The sequence below is a fragment of the Cnephaeus nilssonii genome (genome assembly GCF_951640355.1).
Source record: "Cnephaeus nilssonii genome assembly, chromosome: 10".
In the NCBI taxonomy this organism is placed as follows: domain Eukaryota; kingdom Metazoa; phylum Chordata; class Mammalia; order Chiroptera; family Vespertilionidae; genus Cnephaeus; species Cnephaeus nilssonii.
This window is the reverse complement of record NC_137081.1, coordinates 71633648-71652963: the sequence shown is the minus strand read 5'-3', so window position 1 is coordinate 71652963 and position 19316 is coordinate 71633648. Positions and strand designations below refer to the sequence as shown.

General features: G+C 36.5%; 1 protein-coding gene across 1 annotated transcript in view; it reads right to left on the bottom strand.

Moving 5' to 3' along the window:
- The window catches only part of LRP1B (LDL receptor related protein 1B), a 1721287-nt gene that overhangs the window by 290008 nt on the left and 1411963 nt on the right, over positions 1-19316 (bottom strand). The window contains exons 46-50 of the mRNA XM_079782447.1: positions 15269-15397; positions 13003-13122; positions 5318-5431; positions 4926-5075; positions 879-1001 (exon numbers count right to left, since the gene is read on the bottom strand). Of these exons, the coding sequence (XP_079638573.1) occupies positions 879-1001; positions 4926-5075; positions 5318-5431; positions 13003-13122; positions 15269-15397 (636 nt within the window). The remainder of the gene's footprint in view (positions 1-878; positions 1002-4925; positions 5076-5317; positions 5432-13002; positions 13123-15268; positions 15398-19316) is intronic.

Below are 19316 nucleotides of genomic sequence, written 5' to 3'. Positions count from 1 at the left end.
AAAAAGTTTTCGTCTTGCTCTTGCTCCAACCTCTGATCCCTGGTCAGGGAACATTCAGGAGGCAACTGATCCATGTTTCTCTCTAACATCAATGTTGTCTCTCTCTCTCTCTCTCTCTCTCTCTCTCTCTCTCTCTATGTTTCTCTCTAACATCAATGTTGTCTCTCTCTTTCTCTCTCTCTCTCTCTCTCTCTCTCTCTCTCTCTCTCTCTTTCTCTCTCTCTCTCTTTCTCTCTCTCTCCCCCACGCCCTTTCCTCTGTCTCTCAAATTATATACTTGGGTGAGAATAAAAAATAAATCCATACATTTTATTAAATAAATTTTAAAAATGCTTTCTTACCTTGCCAAATGAAATGAAATGTACACACACAGAAATTAAATGGTAGGTGATGAAGGATAAAATCCAGGTTTAAGCATACTATTTAAAGTTATCCACGCAATTAATAGAAACATTTAGAATAATAATAGTCAATTATAGGTAGGAGGCGTCTGACAAATAGTGTGAGCTAAATCCTCATTTTTCATATCAGAAAATAAATATATTAGCATCTAAAAGTAAATTTCATATCAGAAAGTAAATATATTAGCATCTAATAAGTAAAACAATTAAGGTATAAGTATATAATTTAAATTGATGGACATAATTAAGAAAAACAGAAAAATTTAAAAGAAAAGACTAGAACAGGTGATTGTAATTCTTTGTGTTAAGTTTTTATGTTCTATTTAATCTATACCATTTTATATTATTTAACAAGAATAAAAATTGATGTTAAACGAATTAGCAGTATTTTGAATAAAATACCTATCTAAGTGAACATCAGTATATAAATAATACTATGGTTTATAAAGTTAAAGCAAGATATAATGTCTCACTCACCACAGTGTAATTCATCAAGTCCATCTTCACAGTCTTTCTGACCATCACATATCCAGGAACTCAAAATGCATCTTCCACTAGGACAACCAAAATAATTTTCTTCACATTTGTGTTTGTTTTGCACTGTGACAAAATATAGAATACAGTGTCAAAAATTAATTAATCTTAGACTTCTGAAATATAGGTGATAAATAGAAAACTTAAAATGGAACCGAGATGTTCTCTTCAAGATTGTCAAGATCATGAAAACAAAACAAAACAAAAAAACAAACAGACCTGAAAAACTGGCACAGATCAGAGGAAACTAGGAAGATATATTAATCAAATCTAAAGAAAGATTGCATTAAGGGGAAAATTGTTTATATCCAAATAATGTGGAGTTTTAGAAATATATATATACACTGAGTGGCCAGATTATTATGATCTCTGAACGCATAATAATCTGCCCACTCAGTGTATATCCTATATAATAAAAGGCTAATTGCAAATTGTCCCCTCGACTAGGAGTTTGACCAGCAGGCAGGCCAGCCAAACACCCATGTCCCCTCCCCCTGGCCAGGCTGGACAGACCCCACCCATGCATGAATTCATGCACCGGACCTCTAATATATATATATAGAGGCCCGGTGCACGAAATTTGTGCACGGAGGGGGGGTTGTCCCTCAGCCCAGCCTGTACCCTCTCCAATCTGGGACTCCTGGAGGGATGTCCGACTGCCCGACATCCCTCTCACAATCCAGGACTGCTGGCTCCCAACTGCTTGCCTGCCAGCCTTCCTCATTGCCCCTAACCACTTCTGCATGCCAGCCTGATCACCCCCTAACCACTCTGCTGCCAGCCTGTTTGCCCCCAACTTCCCTCCTCTGCCAGCCTGGTCACCCCTAACTGCCCTCTCCTGCAGGGTTGATCATCTCCAACTGCCCTCCCTTGCAGGCCTGGTCCTTCTCAACTGCCCTCCCTTGTAGGCCGGGTGCCTCCCAACTGCCCTCTCCTGCTGGCCATCTTGTGTCCACATGGGGGCAGGATCTTTGACCACATGGGGCAGCTATATTGTGTGTTGCAGTGATGATCAATCTGCATATTACTCTTTTATTAGATAGGATAGAGGCCTGGTACAGGGGTGGGGGCCAGCTGGTTTGCCCTGAAGGGTGTCCCTGATCAGGGTGGGGGTTCCCTTGGGGCGTGGGGTGGCCTGAGTGAGGGGCCTGTGGTGGTTTTCAGGCCGGCCACGCCCCCTGGCAACCCAAGCAGAGGCCCTGGTATCTGGAATTTATTTTCCTTCCACAATTGAAACTTTGTAGCCTGGAGCAGAGCCAAGCCTGGGGCTCCCTCCGTGGCGGCAGCCATTTGTGTTGGGGTTATAATTGAAACTTTGTTGCCTTAAGCGGGTGTTCCCGGCCAGGGTGTGCGGAAAGCTTTGCTTCCCCTGTTGCTGGCAGCAACCCTGGCCTGCTCTCTCAAGCTTCATTCTGCTGCCATTTGTTTGAATTTGTTTACCTTCTATAATTGAAACTTTGTAGCTTGAGTGGAGGCTTAGGCCTGCAATGGCTGGCGGAAAGCTTGTTTCCCTCTGTTGCCTGGGAAACCTTGCTCTCTGTGGCTGTAGCCATCTTGGATGGGTTAATTTGCATATTCACTCTGACTGGATGGTGGGTGTGGCTTGTGGGCGTGGCTTGTGGGCGTGGCTTGTGGGTGTGTCGGAGGTATGGTCTATTTGCATATTTGTCTATTCTTAGGTAGGATATTAGAGGTCCGGTGCATGTGTGTGTGTATACACACACACACACACACACACACACACACACACACATACACACTGAGTGGCCAGATTATTATGCGTTCAGAGATCATAATAATCTGTCCACTCAGTGTATATTTTTAAAATAATGGAAGTGAGTATAAAGTGAATGAGCCTAAGGCTAAATAATCATTTTAGGTGGAAAATATTCTTAATTCCCTAATCATAAAAAACAAATGATATCATAAAAATATTAGTGGATCTGTGCTTACAAAGTGTAGACAACTGCCCTATAGTTTCAGTGGGCTTTAACAAGATTCAAATAAATTTTCTCTATTTTAAGGAAGAAAAACAAGTTATAATACAATCTCTAAAATTTTTATACCTTACAGAAATATCATGAGGATAAAAAGTACTTGTATGAGAAATTATTCTGTAAAATATATATATTTGTAAACATATATATATATATATATATATATATATATATATATATATATATATATACTAGAGGCCCAGTGCACGGATTCGTGCAATCGTGGGGTCCCTCAGCATGGCCTGTGGGGATCAGATCACCCCTGGTTGCCACTCCCACTCATCCCAGCCTGCTGCATCTGCCACAGGCTCGCACTCAGTCAATCCCAATCGGGAGAGGCTTATACTGCTGCAGCAGTGCTTGCCAGCCATGAGCCCTGCCTTTGGTGCCCATTGGTCAGCTGAGCGGCACTCCCACTATGGGAGTGCACTGACCACCAGAGGGCAGCTCCTGCATTGAGCATCTTCCCCCTGGTGGTCAGTGCGCATCATAGTGACCAGTTGACCAGTTGTTCGGTCATTCAGTCACTTAGACTTTTATATATATAGATATATACAGTTGCTAAGGAGAATATTCCCTGTACCAGGCCTCTATCCTATCTAATAAAAGAGTAATATGCAGATTGATCATCACTGCAACACACATTATATATATTAGATTGTGGAATACTGTTATTATTATAACCTCTAAGAGTGGATATGCCCGGGTTGCAGGCTCGATCCCCAGTAGGGGGCATTTAGGAGGCAGCCAATCAATGATTCTCTCTCATCAATGATGCTTCTATCTCTCTCTCTCCCTCTCCCTTCCTCTCTGAAATCAATAAAAAAATATTTTTTTAAAAATGGACAAGGGACCTGAATAGACATTTCTCCAAAGAGGACATACAGATGTCCAATACACATACTAAAAGATGCTCAATGACACTAATCATCAGAAAAATACAAATTAAAACCACAATGAGATATCACCTCACATCTGTCAGAAGAGCTATCATCAATAAACCAACAAACAACAAGCATTGGGGAGGATGTGGAGAAAAGGGAACCCTCATGCACTGTTGGTGGGAATGCAGATTGATGTAGTTACTGTGGAAAGCAGTATAGAGTTACCTCAAAAAATTGAAAATGGAACTGCATTATGAGCGATTCTACTTCTGGGAATTTATTCAGAGAAACCCGAAACAGTGATTTGAAAGAATATATTTACCCCTAATGTTCATTGAAGCATTATTTACAATAGCCAAGGCTTGGAAGCAGCCCAAGTGTCCATCAGTAGTGTGGACAAAAAAGAGGTGTGGTACATTTACATAATGGAATATTACTCTGCCGTAAAAAGGAAGAAAATTTTACTCTGTGACAGCATGGATAGACCTGAAGAACATTATGCTATCTATTCTTCAAACAGTTAAAAAGAAACAGGGCTATGACCTTTTCATGAAAGGCAATTTTTTAAGAATGCAGATGCCACTTTTCAGAGCTTATGTAGGTAAACATGTTTAATAGTAAGATTAAATATACCTGTCTACTAGTAAACTTGGCCCAGTAATGATAACAAGACTTATTAGTACACTACTATGCAAAGAGATTGTGTAAATGGCATCAAACTTTCTAACAAGACAATGCACACTGTATAATAACACTGAGTAGAGCCATTGGTGAGAAATATAGGCTCCCTCTCTTTAATCTATAAATAGTATTTTCTCAATATATATTACTTCTATGGAAGCTATAGGTTACACATTTTAAGTTTAATCACTAACTTTAAAAGGCTTAATGGTGAACTAAAATTGGAAATTGATCCAAATGCAGTTTTCTTGAGTATCATTTTACAATTAATTTAAAAAATTAAGTGGCATGTTTAGAATATTTAAATTTAATTCTTATCATTGAATATTTATAACAAAAATTAATAAGTTTAGTCTACACAACTAGCCTCCAAATCTTCAGTCAAGGCCTGTTTTTTGTTTGTTTGTTTGTTTTGTTTCTAGAATTACCTGGGCATTTTAATTCATCTGAATAGTCTCCACAGTCGTTGGAGCCATCACACGTCCAGGTTGGCAGAATACACAGTGAGGTAGAATTACATCTTATGAACCCTGTGGCTTTCACTCCAAGCTTATAGAAGTGTGTACAGTCTGTGTTATCTACAAGGAGGTAAACAGAAAAATGAACAATACCTCAGAGGCAAAAATTATCAACCTTCTGTGTAGGTCATAGAGACAAGACAAGTTAGCTTAATTGAAGAAGTAAATAAGCAATTATTCTTCACAACAGGGGTTAATTACATATCAATTCCGGACAAGGTTCAGTGAAAAGTAGGACAGTGTTCAGTGCAAGGCCAAGAGTGCGCAGGCATGAGCAACAGAACAGGAGCAGACTGTCTTACTGCAGTTCTTCTCATCGGAAGCATCTGCACAATCCACGTTCTGGTTGCATCGTGCTGATCTTGGAATGCAGGTCCCATCTGCACAGCGGAACTCAACAGTGGCACAGGTTGAAACTAGAAAAAACAGGTAAATCAATTAGTTGACAGAGGAAACAAAAAATGATTTCTTGCTTTAACATTTTGATTGTTTTAATTCAATTCATGTAATTTGTTTGGTTTTGTGTTTTTAACTCTGGGAAGTTAAACCTGACCCTTGGCACCCACCCCCAACCTTGAGTTAGATGCCTCATGGATCCTCCCCTGTCACACAATTCTACCTTCTGTTGTGGTACTTACAGTACTACATTGCAACTTCCTGTTTATGTATCTGCTCCCTCAGTAAATTGTAAAGTCCAGGAAAATAGGAATTGTGCTGTGTTTACCATGATAATACCAGTCCAGGACTAAGGCAACCTACAAAAACAATCGAATGTTGCGGAAAATTCTCTTCCTCCAACTTCAACAACACAAGGTTCTGACACTAAGCAAATGCCTAATTCAGAGCATACAGGGAAATCCCAACCCAGTTGCTAAGGAGAATATTCCCTGCTATGATAAAGAGAGATGGCCAGGCAGAGACTGTCTGAGAGGGAGAAACCACTGAGCATGAGCTTGAGTACTCAGAGTACTCAGTACTGCTGGAAAGTCATCCATGCTAGGCGTCATATTCCTTTTCATGGACAGATCAGTAACATTTGGTACAGGAAATATGGATGCCCCAGGCCAAGAAACATAAATGTGTTCTTATGTGTGTCTATTTTTGGAAAGTATGACTTTCCAAGTCCCTGCTAGGCAGAGGTAAAAATCAGTTTCAATATGCTACTGTCATTATATATACTTTGTACAGAATAGCTTATTTTTATTCCTACATTCCTTTCTACTTTGCTTACACATTCATTACCATATAATGGCTTCCGGCAATATGCTGTGAACAGGTGCATGGCATGCTACGTGTGTTCCATTAACTTAGGTGAGATTTTTGTTCCAGATTTAAACTTCCACAGGTTGATTATGTTGATGCACAACCTGAAGGGCTCTTTGATTATGCTACTTTTACTAGTGTTGATACTTTTAAAAGCCTATTTAATTACAAATAGAAATTATATCAATTGCAAATGGTTAAAATGCTATCTTAAAATATGCAAATTTTACTCGAGGGATTGTATGTCTTTTGTATTTCATAATGCACTGCACTTATTATGTTTAATTGTCTTGCAATTCTATCATTATTTGTGTTCAATGATAATTAAAATAAATGTTTTATTGACAATTTGCAATTATAATTGCTTCACTGTTTTCTTTATTAAAAATAACTTCTTATCATGTGAAACAAACAATGCTATTATGAGTAGATAAAAATATTGCTCCAAACAGGAAAAAAAATAGATATTTTTCTTTTATGTCTAAAAAAGCGAGGTCTTTTCCATATTCCACTCTATAATGTTTCACATTGAACGCTTTTCAATGGAAACAGTAAATAGAATATATAACATGGAAAATAATGATGACAAGCTTTTACATTTGTTTCTCACTGTGCCATCTATCAGCAGTCTCCTATTAAAAGGTTGTGTTACAAAAGATTATTTATAATCCCTTTATTTAGAAGACAGAAATAATTTCTCTGTGAAACAATATTTAAGGTAGTGGTAATACTAGAGTTGCTACAAAGCCTACAAAGATTTATCTCATAGTGCACTTGAAGTTCTATATTGTCGTTAGAGTTTAGGATGCCAGAAAGATCCCAGTGGGGACCATCGCACACCATTCTGCCATTCCCATCTCCCTCCAAGCTTCCACAGACAATCTTCCGTGTATGTGACAGGGAATTTATCTGAGTGGGTCCGGTGGCAGACAGAGTGAAGAGGCAAGTTATGACTCATGAACGTGGAGGTGGATTTCAGACAAAGAGGCCCGGAGATTCAGGGATTTCACAATAATGAAGTTTCAACCACAGTGTCGGGGGCTCTCAGGTGGAAGGAAGAGCAAAGGATGACTTTTAAGAAGAGGGAAATGTTGTGCAAGTAGAACACAGTGTTGGGTGGAATTCTGGGAAGGCAAAAGATATAAGGAAAGGAACTCTGACTAGATGAAAAGAAACTCTAACTTTGAAGATCAGAAGATTGGTTAGGAGACGGTATTAAAAGACAGGCACTGAAAAATAGATAAGGTAGGGAGCCAGGAGAACTGAGTAGAGGGTAGAATATTCGCAGGAGTCATTTTTCTCCCCTATTCCCAATCAAAAATAAACTCTGAATCTTGGTGAGGAGGCCTAGGAGTGTGTGCAAGTAGGAAAAAAACACACATTATTTTACCTCTAATACTGTTTCTGCAGAGTCCATGACTTTGTATAGAGTTTGGGAACCACCAGAGAGTTAAATAGGCTAAGTGGCAATAGAATTAGACAAATTAAGTGGTTGCAGAATTTCATAAGTAGCAAGGGCAAACGCTGGTTAACATGGCCAGCATTTTGTAAGCAAGGAAGGCAAGTCCTGTGATGGAACAAATCCACGGGAATTACAGAAACTTTATTAAATAAATAATCAAATGCCTCTTCTTCTCCCCTTCCTCTCTGTTCCCTCAACTAAATTCCTGTTTCATGCTGTTTTGATTAGTCAGGCATTGAAATGTGTTTCACCCTTAGGGTGAAGTTTGAGGGAGAAAGATGCTGGAATCACTAATTTGTCAAGTGAGTATGAAAGCTTTCTGAAAATTTTCCTCAGGCTACAAGTCCTGAAAAAGAGAAACAGAAAGGAAAAAAAAAGTCCAAGAAAAGATAAGCCAAGTGAGAAATACTAGACTTTTCCCTCCACAGAGTCCAAAAGAAAAAGAAAGCCTACAAACTGAGTGCAAACACCCCAGCCACACCAGCACAGCCAGGGGATCCTACAAAGGCCATCTCAGAGGGACTGCCGATCAGAAGTAGCAGCAAGAGAGAAGTAACACCACTCTTTCCCCCACATACTGCCCTGATTTTATTATCTTACCCACTTTCTTTTCTCCATGTCAGTTAGAATATTTACTGAGATAGGAAAGGCATAAAATGGACCAGTCTTTTTGTGCTTCTTAGGACACTGCTTACACATAACCTAAGTCAGCGTTTTGTCTTCCAGCACTCCCACCCAGCCGGTGGCAAAGGTGTATCAGCTGGCAAAGGGGGAGGCACTGCATTTGCTGCTATGTCTCTTCTGTTTCCTTTACCACAGTTTTTATTTAATGTACTGCTTGGCTGTAAGTGCATGCAAGCCCAGAGGAATGATGGTTTCTTCTCCGGGCACGCTTATCTTTTTCCTTTAACTTGTTGTTTGTGAAATCTTCAAAGTTTTTTTTTTTTTTTTTTTATGAACTTATTTAAAAGCAAACACAAGTTTCCTCTCCTTTAGGTATCCTCAGAACTTCTTCGCTCTCCATTCCCCCTGAAGGTGTTCAGGTCGCCCTAGGAAGTTCATGTACGTCCCAAGGGCAGTATTTATATTCATCTCAGGGAGGAAAAGAGAGATATCGTGTACTCTCCCCGAATGTATTCACTCAACCACTCATACAACCAGAAAAGGAATACAGAATGACAGATTTTTCTGAACAACTTCTCAGATCCCCCAGACGGCCTGCTGTCTAAAGCTCTCAGTCATGAAAAAATAGCTGTTAAGGGACAGAAATAAAAGATTTACGAGGATTTGGTGTTTTGCTTTTCCTCCAAACGAGAAGAAACCAAACATAATTCCTTATAACATCCATTCCACTCTGTAAGTAAATTATCTGCTTTGTGAAAAAAAAAAGCAATATTAAATGCTATTAGCATATAAACTAAACAAACACATGTAATAGTACTTCAAATAATTTGCAGATGATTCCACTATAGCCTTTCTCTGTAGCCTATCAAAATTTCCCTCAGCATACTGATTTTTTTATTGTACGAATTTAATTTTTTACCTTTTATTTACATTAAAAATAATAGGTGGTTTGTGCACGTGTATGCATACAGACAGCAAAGCACGGCATCCCGTGTTTCACTGACAACAGAAGCGAGGAGTGGAAAGTGAATTCTTTTCCATTCTCCCTGAGTCCTCCCATGCTCCTTTTCCTTCACCATCTTTTAGGTGCTGGAAGTATGCATGTGTTTGATAGACACATATCTGAATCACTGATTTATAAGATAACCTGATTTATAGAAAATGGACCCATGCAAGTATGTCCTCTGTGTAAAATGTCCCAATAGGGACACCGTGTGAACAAACTAACATGAGAGAAAAATCAAATCTAAACAATGCAACTATGATGTTACTTTTTATTTATCTTAAAGGGGCTAGTGCATTTACTTAAATATATTAATTTTTAGTAGGCAATAGTGCTTGAGTTTCCATGAGCATTTTTAGTTTCAAATGTCCTATATTATACAGGAAGAATGTCAAGGAATAAGGTGTAGTTGCTGTTGTCTTTTAAAATATCAGATTGTTATAATTTTCCCTATTATATCACAAAAGAAAAGTTTTGACAGAAACACACAAATGCAGTAGTTCTGTGCCCGAGTATATCGCCTAGATGGTTATAACACAGAAATCAGAGTTAAGACTAACAAAGGAAAAATCACATTTGAAATTATTTTTATTGTTATTCAGCAGCTAGCATTGATGTCATTAGGAACAATAAAACTTATCTTTATATTCTGGGAGACTTATTGCTGCAAAGAGCCACATAAGAATTTAATAAACACCTACCATGTACTAGAGACTGTATTTTATGAACCCCAACACACTAATTTATTTACCATTTTGAAAGGAAAATCATTTTCAAAGAAAACCCACAGCAACTTATTAAATTCTTATGGCGCTTTTATGAATTTTGCTTTAAGATCCACTTTCTGTACTTACTGTTCGTTCCTGCATAGTCTAGCTTGGTATTTGTACCTTTATCCTAACATAATGTCTCTGTTATATTCTCTTCTCTTGCCTGTAAACAGGTCATCCAACAGATCCACTTTCTGGTCTCCAAGTTTCCCATCCGCCTTTTCTCCCAAATGCTTATCTATTTTCCTGTTTTCACCCCCAGCATTGTATAGCAATTTATCATTTTTAATCTTTTATAGGTGATATAAAATAATAGTTGGCTTAATTTGCAAATGTACTTGGCTCTTCCTATATACTATAGTGTCTTAGATGGCAAACTACTCAAATGTTTGACCAAGGTCACGGAGTCTAAGACAACCAAGTAACTTTCTAATCCTTTTCTGCCTACAAAATAATGTGTGTGCAGTCTGCCCTCCTTTCCCATTTTGCATAGCCTTCTTATTAGACGTGTACTTCTCACTTTCTCTTTACCAGCAATCTTTTCTAAAAAGGAGTCCATATTCACTGTGTTTACTTCCTCACCGTACATTTTCTGCCACAATTTAATGTGACCTGGCTTTTCCTCACCATTCCATTGAATTCACTCGCATGAAGATAATCAAGAGATTTTCTCCGATTTGTCATTACAATGGGCACTCCAGTCTATGCCTGCCCTCTTGATCTCTTTGTAACACTATACATTGGTAACTGATCCTACTTTCTTAAAAAATAATTTCTTATAAGTCTTGAGGCCTATATACCCCCTTTTTTAATTAGTGTCTTTAATTTTAAATTCAACAGGCAATTCTGATGCACTTCCTTAAAACGATCACTCCATATATCCTCTGAGCTTTTCCTCTTTAATGAGCCCAAAATCAATACATCTGGTCTAAATCTACTACCTGAGCTTCAGTCCTATGCCTATCTGTGTGCCTTTGGAACAGTTCCATCAGAATGTATGCAGCTGCTCCTCGCTCAGAATGCAACTATCCTTATTATCTCATCCTGTCCCACACAAATAAATGCCCTACAAAAATAAATTTAAAAAAATAACAAAGTACATGATAATTTTAAAACAGGCAAATAATTCCATAAAATTTCTCTATTTTTTCCCATGATTTCTCTATGTTTATCACCCAAGAAGACTGGTTATTTTGGAGCAGTAAATTCAGTATTATACATTCTGGTAGAAATGTCCAATAAACAGGGATGCAGACCTGAAGAGGTGGTAATGCTCCCTTTTAAAACGCTGTTACTCTTAACTTTGGCCTCTCTGATAGCCTCCTGTTTTGTCTTTCCTATCTCAGTATTATAGCTTTCATTCACACAATCACTGCACTTTTTAATTTTTTTTAATGTAAATTTGAATATTTGGGGACTGCTTTAAACCTTCAGCAACACTCTGGTAACTACAGAATAAACTTCAATTTCCTTAACACGGCTTAACATGGCACCAACAAACTTTCATATCTTGCCTTCTTCCTCAAACTTGTCTCATTTTTTTTTTTTTACCACTTTCTAATATGCAACCTGGCCTGGTGCTAACCATAGCAAACTACTTGAAGTTTTCAATATTAATCCCTCTACTCAGAATTCTCTTCTATCTTGATCATTCCACTGTATTTATAGTTTAAGAGAGTTGAAATTTATTTTCCTTTTTTAAAGACAGTTTAAATTTAATCTAGACTATAAATATTTCAAGATATTTCCAAGCCAAAAGAAATTCTAATATGTACAATCATAGCACTTTATGTACATCTTCATCTTTTTAAATAACTGTATTTCACTTAGAGTTTAAATTCCTTGAGGACAGGCTCATTACTTATTTAATTTTATGTCTCAATCCTTAATACATTTTACCCAGTAATGTGTGTTCAATGAATGCAAAGGTTTTTGAAAGGAAATTAGTTTGCAAACATTGGTTGAGTCCAGCTTTTAGGAGACCTTAAATCTCAAACTAAAAACTTGTCATTGATTCTGCAAACATTGAAACTCCATTTGTGTTTTTTAATCAGGGCAGTGATTTTTTTAAGGCAAATATTTCATAGTATTTTCTAGATGCCAAGTTCTGTTCGAAGTTTATTTAACGGTAATGTGGTTATTTAACTGTTTTCTCTCACAGTTTGGAAAACTGAGGCACAGATTAGTTAAGTATCTTATCCAAAGTCACACAGTCACTGTTGGGACTGGGATTCTAGCACAGATAGTCTGACTTACTGATCTGTCCTAGTTGTCACTGTGGGAAAACATTAAATGTGTTAGCATGACTCACAACGTTGGGATTCATTAGAAACAGCAGAAGCAGGGAGACGATTTAAAGGGTTACTCTGTTAATCCAGGCTCAAAGTAGATTACAAGGGAAACTATTGCAAAGAATTGAAAGATTTGTTGATGATTGGACATGTGGGTGATAAAATATGGTGGCAATAGGAAACAAAGATAATACCAAGGTTTCCTGTCCAGTCATTAAGAAAATGATGAGTTCATGTGTAAAACAGAATTCATAAATAAAAAGGAACATTCTGGAGCAGTAAATTCAGTATCACACATTCTGATAGAAATGTCCAATAAACAAGGATGCAGACCTGAAGAAGTGAGAGGTAACAAAAGTTTGAAAGTGAGCAAAGGATTAGAAACCAGAAACTGAGACTATAATCATGATTTTCAATAAATTCTAATAACTCCCCTCCAACAGTGTGGTCCACAGATGTTGGTACGTGCTACACACCAAATGGGTGAAACCATAGTGCTCTAAAGAATGGACTTTGGAAAAGTTCTGGAAGCAATTAATGTAATAATAGATAGGCTGATGCAACATGTATTTACCTTTACAATCCAGCTCATCAGAGCTGTCTCCACAGTCATTTTCACCATCACATAACTTGCCATGAGGAATGCAACGACGATTGTAGCAGGGCTTGAAACCTCTTCGACAACTTCTGTTTTCTTAAGAATAAAAATAGAAACACATAATTGAAGGCATTATAGAAAAATTCTTACAGAAAGAAAATCATCGGTGAGATCTCACTCATAATGACTGCTTAGCACTATAAAACAAGTGCTAAGCAGTGTCAAAGATTTGGATTAGAATATTCATGCATTATCAAGTAGTTCATTCAGTAAAGAGCCTGTTTGATGAAGTATTTTAGTTTTAGTGATTCATACTTGAAGATCTCTTCAAATTTTACCCTCATTATTGTTTCTGGCATCAGTCAGCACAGAAATAAACAAATGCCACGTATTGTGAATAAATTAATCTCTACCTCTAAAGCAATAAAGACACTCTGACACCTATCTCCTATCTACTTTGCATCAAGAAACAAAAAGTAGCAAAACATATATTCCTGAATCACTGAATCCAAGTCACCTAACTATCCATACATTTTTCATAAGGATCATCTAAAACTGTCTACCAGAATTTTCTAAGAACTGCTTTGTGAATTTTATTTACTTTAGTGAGAGTCTCCTGATTTGGGGAAGAAGGTAACACTTACAATAATAGTAGCTGCCATTTACTGCATACTAATTTTGTTCCAGGCTCTCTATTGAACATATGTAAATATATATATTTCTTTACTTAATGCTCTCAATTAGAGCTAAGTTTGTTTTGTAGCGAGAAACTAAAATACAGAGAAGTAATACACTTGCTCACACTGGTCACACACACCAGGAGGTTTGGGAACAAAGATGCAACCTCAGGTATGATTGCAAAGCTTGGAATCTGTATCTGGTGTTGTCAAACTATATTGCTCAAAGGACAGTGAAGTCCATCAGCTTGTTTTCTTATGACTCTGCAGCTAAGAAAAGTTTTTACACTTTTAAAGGATTACAAATTATTTTTTTTAAACAGATCACATGGGGCAGAGAGCTTATACGTCCCACAAAGCTGGCCCTTTAAAAAAAAGTTTGCTAATTTCTGCTCAAATAGAATCTGGCTTCTAAGATGAAAATAATGTAAAAATACCATTCTCAAGCTAATTCATAATAAATGGAAATTTGTAAGATGATTATTATTATATTGGTAAGCTTTAATGTTTTTATAGTGTATAGGATATGGTTGTTCATTCAAGCAAATATGTCATGTGAGACAAATTACCTAATATTTTAGTTACAGATTAATCATGGACAAATTACATTTGACTATCATTTTCACTGATGGTATGTTATTCTGCAATGTAAAAGTGTGAAAGAACTGCCTGTGAATTGAGCAAGCTCCATCTCCCTCTTGTTTTAACATTACATTGAATATTTAGGTATGTTTATTACCCAAATAATATAACAAAGCAAAAAAGTAGAAACCAAATATTGCAATTCCAGATATTGATTCCTAAATTTTACAGAGCATACAGCACCAATAGTATTATATTGTAGCACAGAAATAAATCAGATCAATTTAGAAATAATCTGAATCAATTCTATAATAACTATGCATGATCGCACAGACACAAATTTCCAGGAAAAACACTGCTGCAGTGAAGGCAAATACCAATTGTTTACTAGAGTCAAAAAGCCAATCTCTGCTCCTCAGGGAGAGGGAAAGACTGACTATTAATTGGTGTCACCTACAGAGGCACAGAACTCCATGCTCCATGGAGACCGTGGCTAGAGCAAACAGACTTTGCATCTAAGAACACTAGCCCTGGGTCAGTCCTGGAGGCAAAAATAAAATGGACAAGACTTTGATATAAGCCAACATGCTATTGACTGATGATGGACCTTTGCTTCAAATTTAAACTGCAATATTCACCAATAACTGATATTTCTGATGTACACTTTTAAGAATGTGAACCTGGAACCTATTGCTAAAGATGAGTAATGAGAGAGCTCAAAAGACAGGCTCCAGCTATATTTAAATGTTCTCTTCATGATGGAAAACCATGAGAAAAGTCTTTAATGAATACCATGACTAATGGACAAGAAATAAAGTGCTCCAGATGAACCAGGGCAAAGCCAAATCACTTGCCTTAGATCTACATGTTAAAGAGACACATGAAAATCACACATATAAACCAAATGGAGACAATCAACAAAAAATTATAAAAACAATTCCAAACTTCTCTCTGAAAGAATAAATCATCTATTGGACACTTACCACAGTAGAGCAGTTTTTCATCGGATTTATCCTTACAATGAGGAATGCCATCACAGGTGAGTTGGTAGTCAATACACTCTCCATTTCCACATTCAAACTCTGAATAAATGTTGCAGGAGGAATTTTTAGCTGAAAGGAAAAAGTGAAGGCTTTTATGTAATGGCAAATGTTTATTAACACCATAACAATTGTTTTCCTTAATCTTAATTATAAAAATAAACTAAAATTGATCTTAATATAAAAGTAAGATAAAAGATAATGGTTCATGGTGTTTCTTTATTTAAAAAAAAAAAGCATACTTTGGGGTTATTTTTCTTTCCCTGTCTTTGATATTTTTTTGGAAGTTGCCTGACTTTTTTTTCTTTTATGCCTATTTGTATATTTTGTTAATTATTTGGTGACTGTACATAAATAGAGAGAAGGAGGGGCTTAAATGTGGATGACTATATTTATGCATTTTGGTTAGCAGTCTAACCCAAAAATAAATTTTTAAAGAGAGACAGTTAAATGCCCTCTGTACATACTGAGAATTTTTTTATGTTTTCTTATTGGACTCTACCATATATTCTTCAGTACACTGAAATTTTCTAGTCCCTAGAATTCTTATTTTTGAATGCTTAACTTGATTCATCTGACTTAAATCTCATCTAAAACTGGTTTTCCTTCCCAACTAACTTCAGAAGAAATCTCCGTAGCAGCTTCTAGCATTCAGAAGTACTGAAATTGCTGAAACTATTCTTATCAGCCACTTGCTCTATCCATGGTGGTACCAGGGAGCAGGCCGTCTCTTCCTGCCACATAGGACCAGCCCCTGCTCCATGAAATGCACCAGATTCTGTGGGATGAGCTGGGCAAGGATAACTTACACACATGTGCTCTGGATGTTTAAGGGATCTAAATGACCACTGCCATATTGTCCCACTTCTTAATCTCAAGATTTTTATTAGCAATTTAAAGTCTGAGTTTTTATGTTGTTTGCCCAATTTGGGAGCAGAGGCCAACAGCCACAAAGTACAAGATGAAAACTTTCTACAGCTAGTTTTCATCCTTGTAATGCCAGTATGTGGTTTTAGAAAGATCTCATATGAAAAACAGACTTATTTTTATTCTTAAAAATGGATTTAATGGCCAACTTTAGAAATCTTATTTTTTATTGTATTATGTGCTACTTGCTTGCTTGTACTCACTCAACTACTTGTTGAATAACTGTACAGTGAAATTCAGTCATACTAATTATGTTGGAAGCAATTAAAATTTATTTATCTCTACCAATACAGGAAACATAATTTAATTTTATAATTTTCTGTCAATTTCTTTTTAAGCTTTATTTCAGGAATATTCCATTAAACAGCCACTAATACTCTTTGATGTCTCCAGGGTCTTATTTCTTTATTATTCTTAGAATTTAATTAATTTAAACAGAATGTCTACCTATCTATCTATTTACATATCTATGATGTCTTATAGAACTCTTTTAATAATAGCAACACCCTCCAAATATAGTTTTTTTTTCTTCTTCTTCTTGGTGAAGTCTAAACTTCACTGGTTAGTAGATAAAGTAGATTGCCATTTTAGAGAAAGTAACAAAGAATGTAAAATCTATAAATATTATTAATTCAAAGGAACAAGTGTTAAGAAGGGTATCAACATTGCTATATACAATCACCTTAGACCATGAACTAAACAAAATTCAGCCACTTACCTAGCTTATTTAGTCTATTTTAAATGCACCCTATTTAATATCTCATTTCCAATGACATTATGATGGAAAATGGCAACTTTACTTTTAAAACAATTATTCCATTGCCAGGCTGGCGTGGCTCAGTGGTTGAGCATCAACCTATGAACCAGGAGGTCACAGTTTGATTTCCAAGTCAGGCACATGCCCGGGTTGTGGGCTCGATCCCCAGGGTAGGGTGTGCAGGAGGCAGCCAATCAATTATTCTCTCCCATCATTGATCTTTCTCTCTCTCTCTCTTTGTCTCTCTCTATCTCTTCCTCTCTGAAAACAATACAAATATTAAAAAATAAAATAATTATTCCTTTGAGGAGAGAAAAAAAATTATTCACAATAAGTATACTTTTATGATACAAAAGCAAACACTATACAATTCATGCTTAGGTATCTTCATTTGATGAAAAGGGATTGAGTATTTCCTCTGTCTTCCTAGAAACAAAAATATGGTTCTGTTATTTTCTAATTCTTTTACTTTATCTAATTAAATTTACTATTCTTATTTCTGTTATGGGTATTGATAAGTTTAGCAATGTTGTTTAAAATAGAATTGACTAAACTTTTTGTCAAGTGTTCTGAGAACAGATGATTTTCCCTCCTTTGCCCTCAGGGAGGAGTTAATAAATGGCCTTTCACCACTTCAACACTGACATTGGCATTCATGAAAGGCTCTGGGTGAATTAATTCAGAAGAGGGCATAGATATGCCAGAAACATTCTCATTTCTCAAAGATGAATTTTACAAGAAGTAGCCAAGAATTACTTTCCAATCTTTCTGTTGAACCACATGATTTCAATATGAATGCCCAAAGGATACAGGATGCTTTTATAAAGGTTTGTCTCCTCTGTGGAATCCACCATCACTTTATAGTTGCATGTGAATAAACTGCACTTGTTTAAAATGATAGTTTTCTGTCTGATTCATGCCCTCTCATCAATCGGGAGAAACAGGTGGCTTAGTAGAGACAGATGTATCTACTAGTAATCTATTTTGCAGCAAGGACAAGCATCCACTGTATACAAATAAGCCTTGTTGTTATTACCAAAGGCATTGCTTCACTACTGGCCTGTAGCGACCTGTGAATGGAACATCAGTGATTCTAATGCATGGCTAACACACCAGGCGTACAGATGGCATCAGATCCAGACCATTGCAGCTGAAGCCACAAAGGCAACGTGAAAGAGAGGGTTTAATTAAGCAATTGCCTAAGCAATTCAGGAAAATGATAGTTGATGAAGAAATATGGGGATTTGTGGCCCAAATTATTGAAATTGGCTATCTTCATTTTAAAGTTCCCTGACCAATTGCATCTTTCCCTCGTTTGCTTTGGCACAGTTTTTTTTTTTATTATTATTATTATTTTATTTACTTGGCTAAGAAGTACCCTTTTGGGTTGTGTTACCAATTTGCAAAGTGAGAAGATATGTTGAAGTTCTTGTATTAGGTGCAGTGATTTCTAAGGTAAACAAAATGATGTCCAAGTCCTTGTATTAAAGAGTAGCTAAAGGATCCTTCTGGTAAAATCTAACATAAGACTGAAGATGAAGATAAAAAAAAAATACTTATATCCTCTGATCTTATTTTTATAATGTAGACACATCTGCTGAATTTCTAAGATAAAAAAATATGAGATGAGGATATAATTAGAGAAAATATGTGAAATATTGACACATTCTGAGAGTGAGATCACCAGTTTGCAATCAGATGCTTCTTTCTCATCTGTCTTATACACAGTGTCTCAATGTTAAAGAGGAATTAACCTGTTTTATGTTGTTGGCTAATTTTTCATGGCAACATTGGAATACTTGAACCCTTATTTATTTTAGAAACAATTTTTTAAACTTAGTTGTTAATAAGTGTATAATGTAATGGTACTAATTACAGATTTTAATGCCTTTGGGAGATATAAACATCATGCAAGGCTGAAATGCTACATTCTTAATTAACAGATTGGAAATGATTACAAATAAGTCACATGAGCCATTCTCTTTCATTTACATACTGGGACAGACTGTGAGTGGTTTTACTACAAGGCCACAATACCAGCCTGCTTTTATTTCAGCTTTAACTAATTTTGCTGTTGATGAATTTTCAAAGTCATATGTTTTCATATGATCACTATGTATAGGTTTTTCTCTAGCTAGCCCCAAATCTTCCAGTCCACTGTCAGTGACACCATTTGTGACCCTTTGGGTTAACATTATCTATCACATATGGCTATAGCAAAGTAGAATGCTGAATTTTCCTAGAATATACAGATAAGCCAATGGGGCCTTGAATATTGGAGGAGAGTAAAACTTCAAGAATATAAGT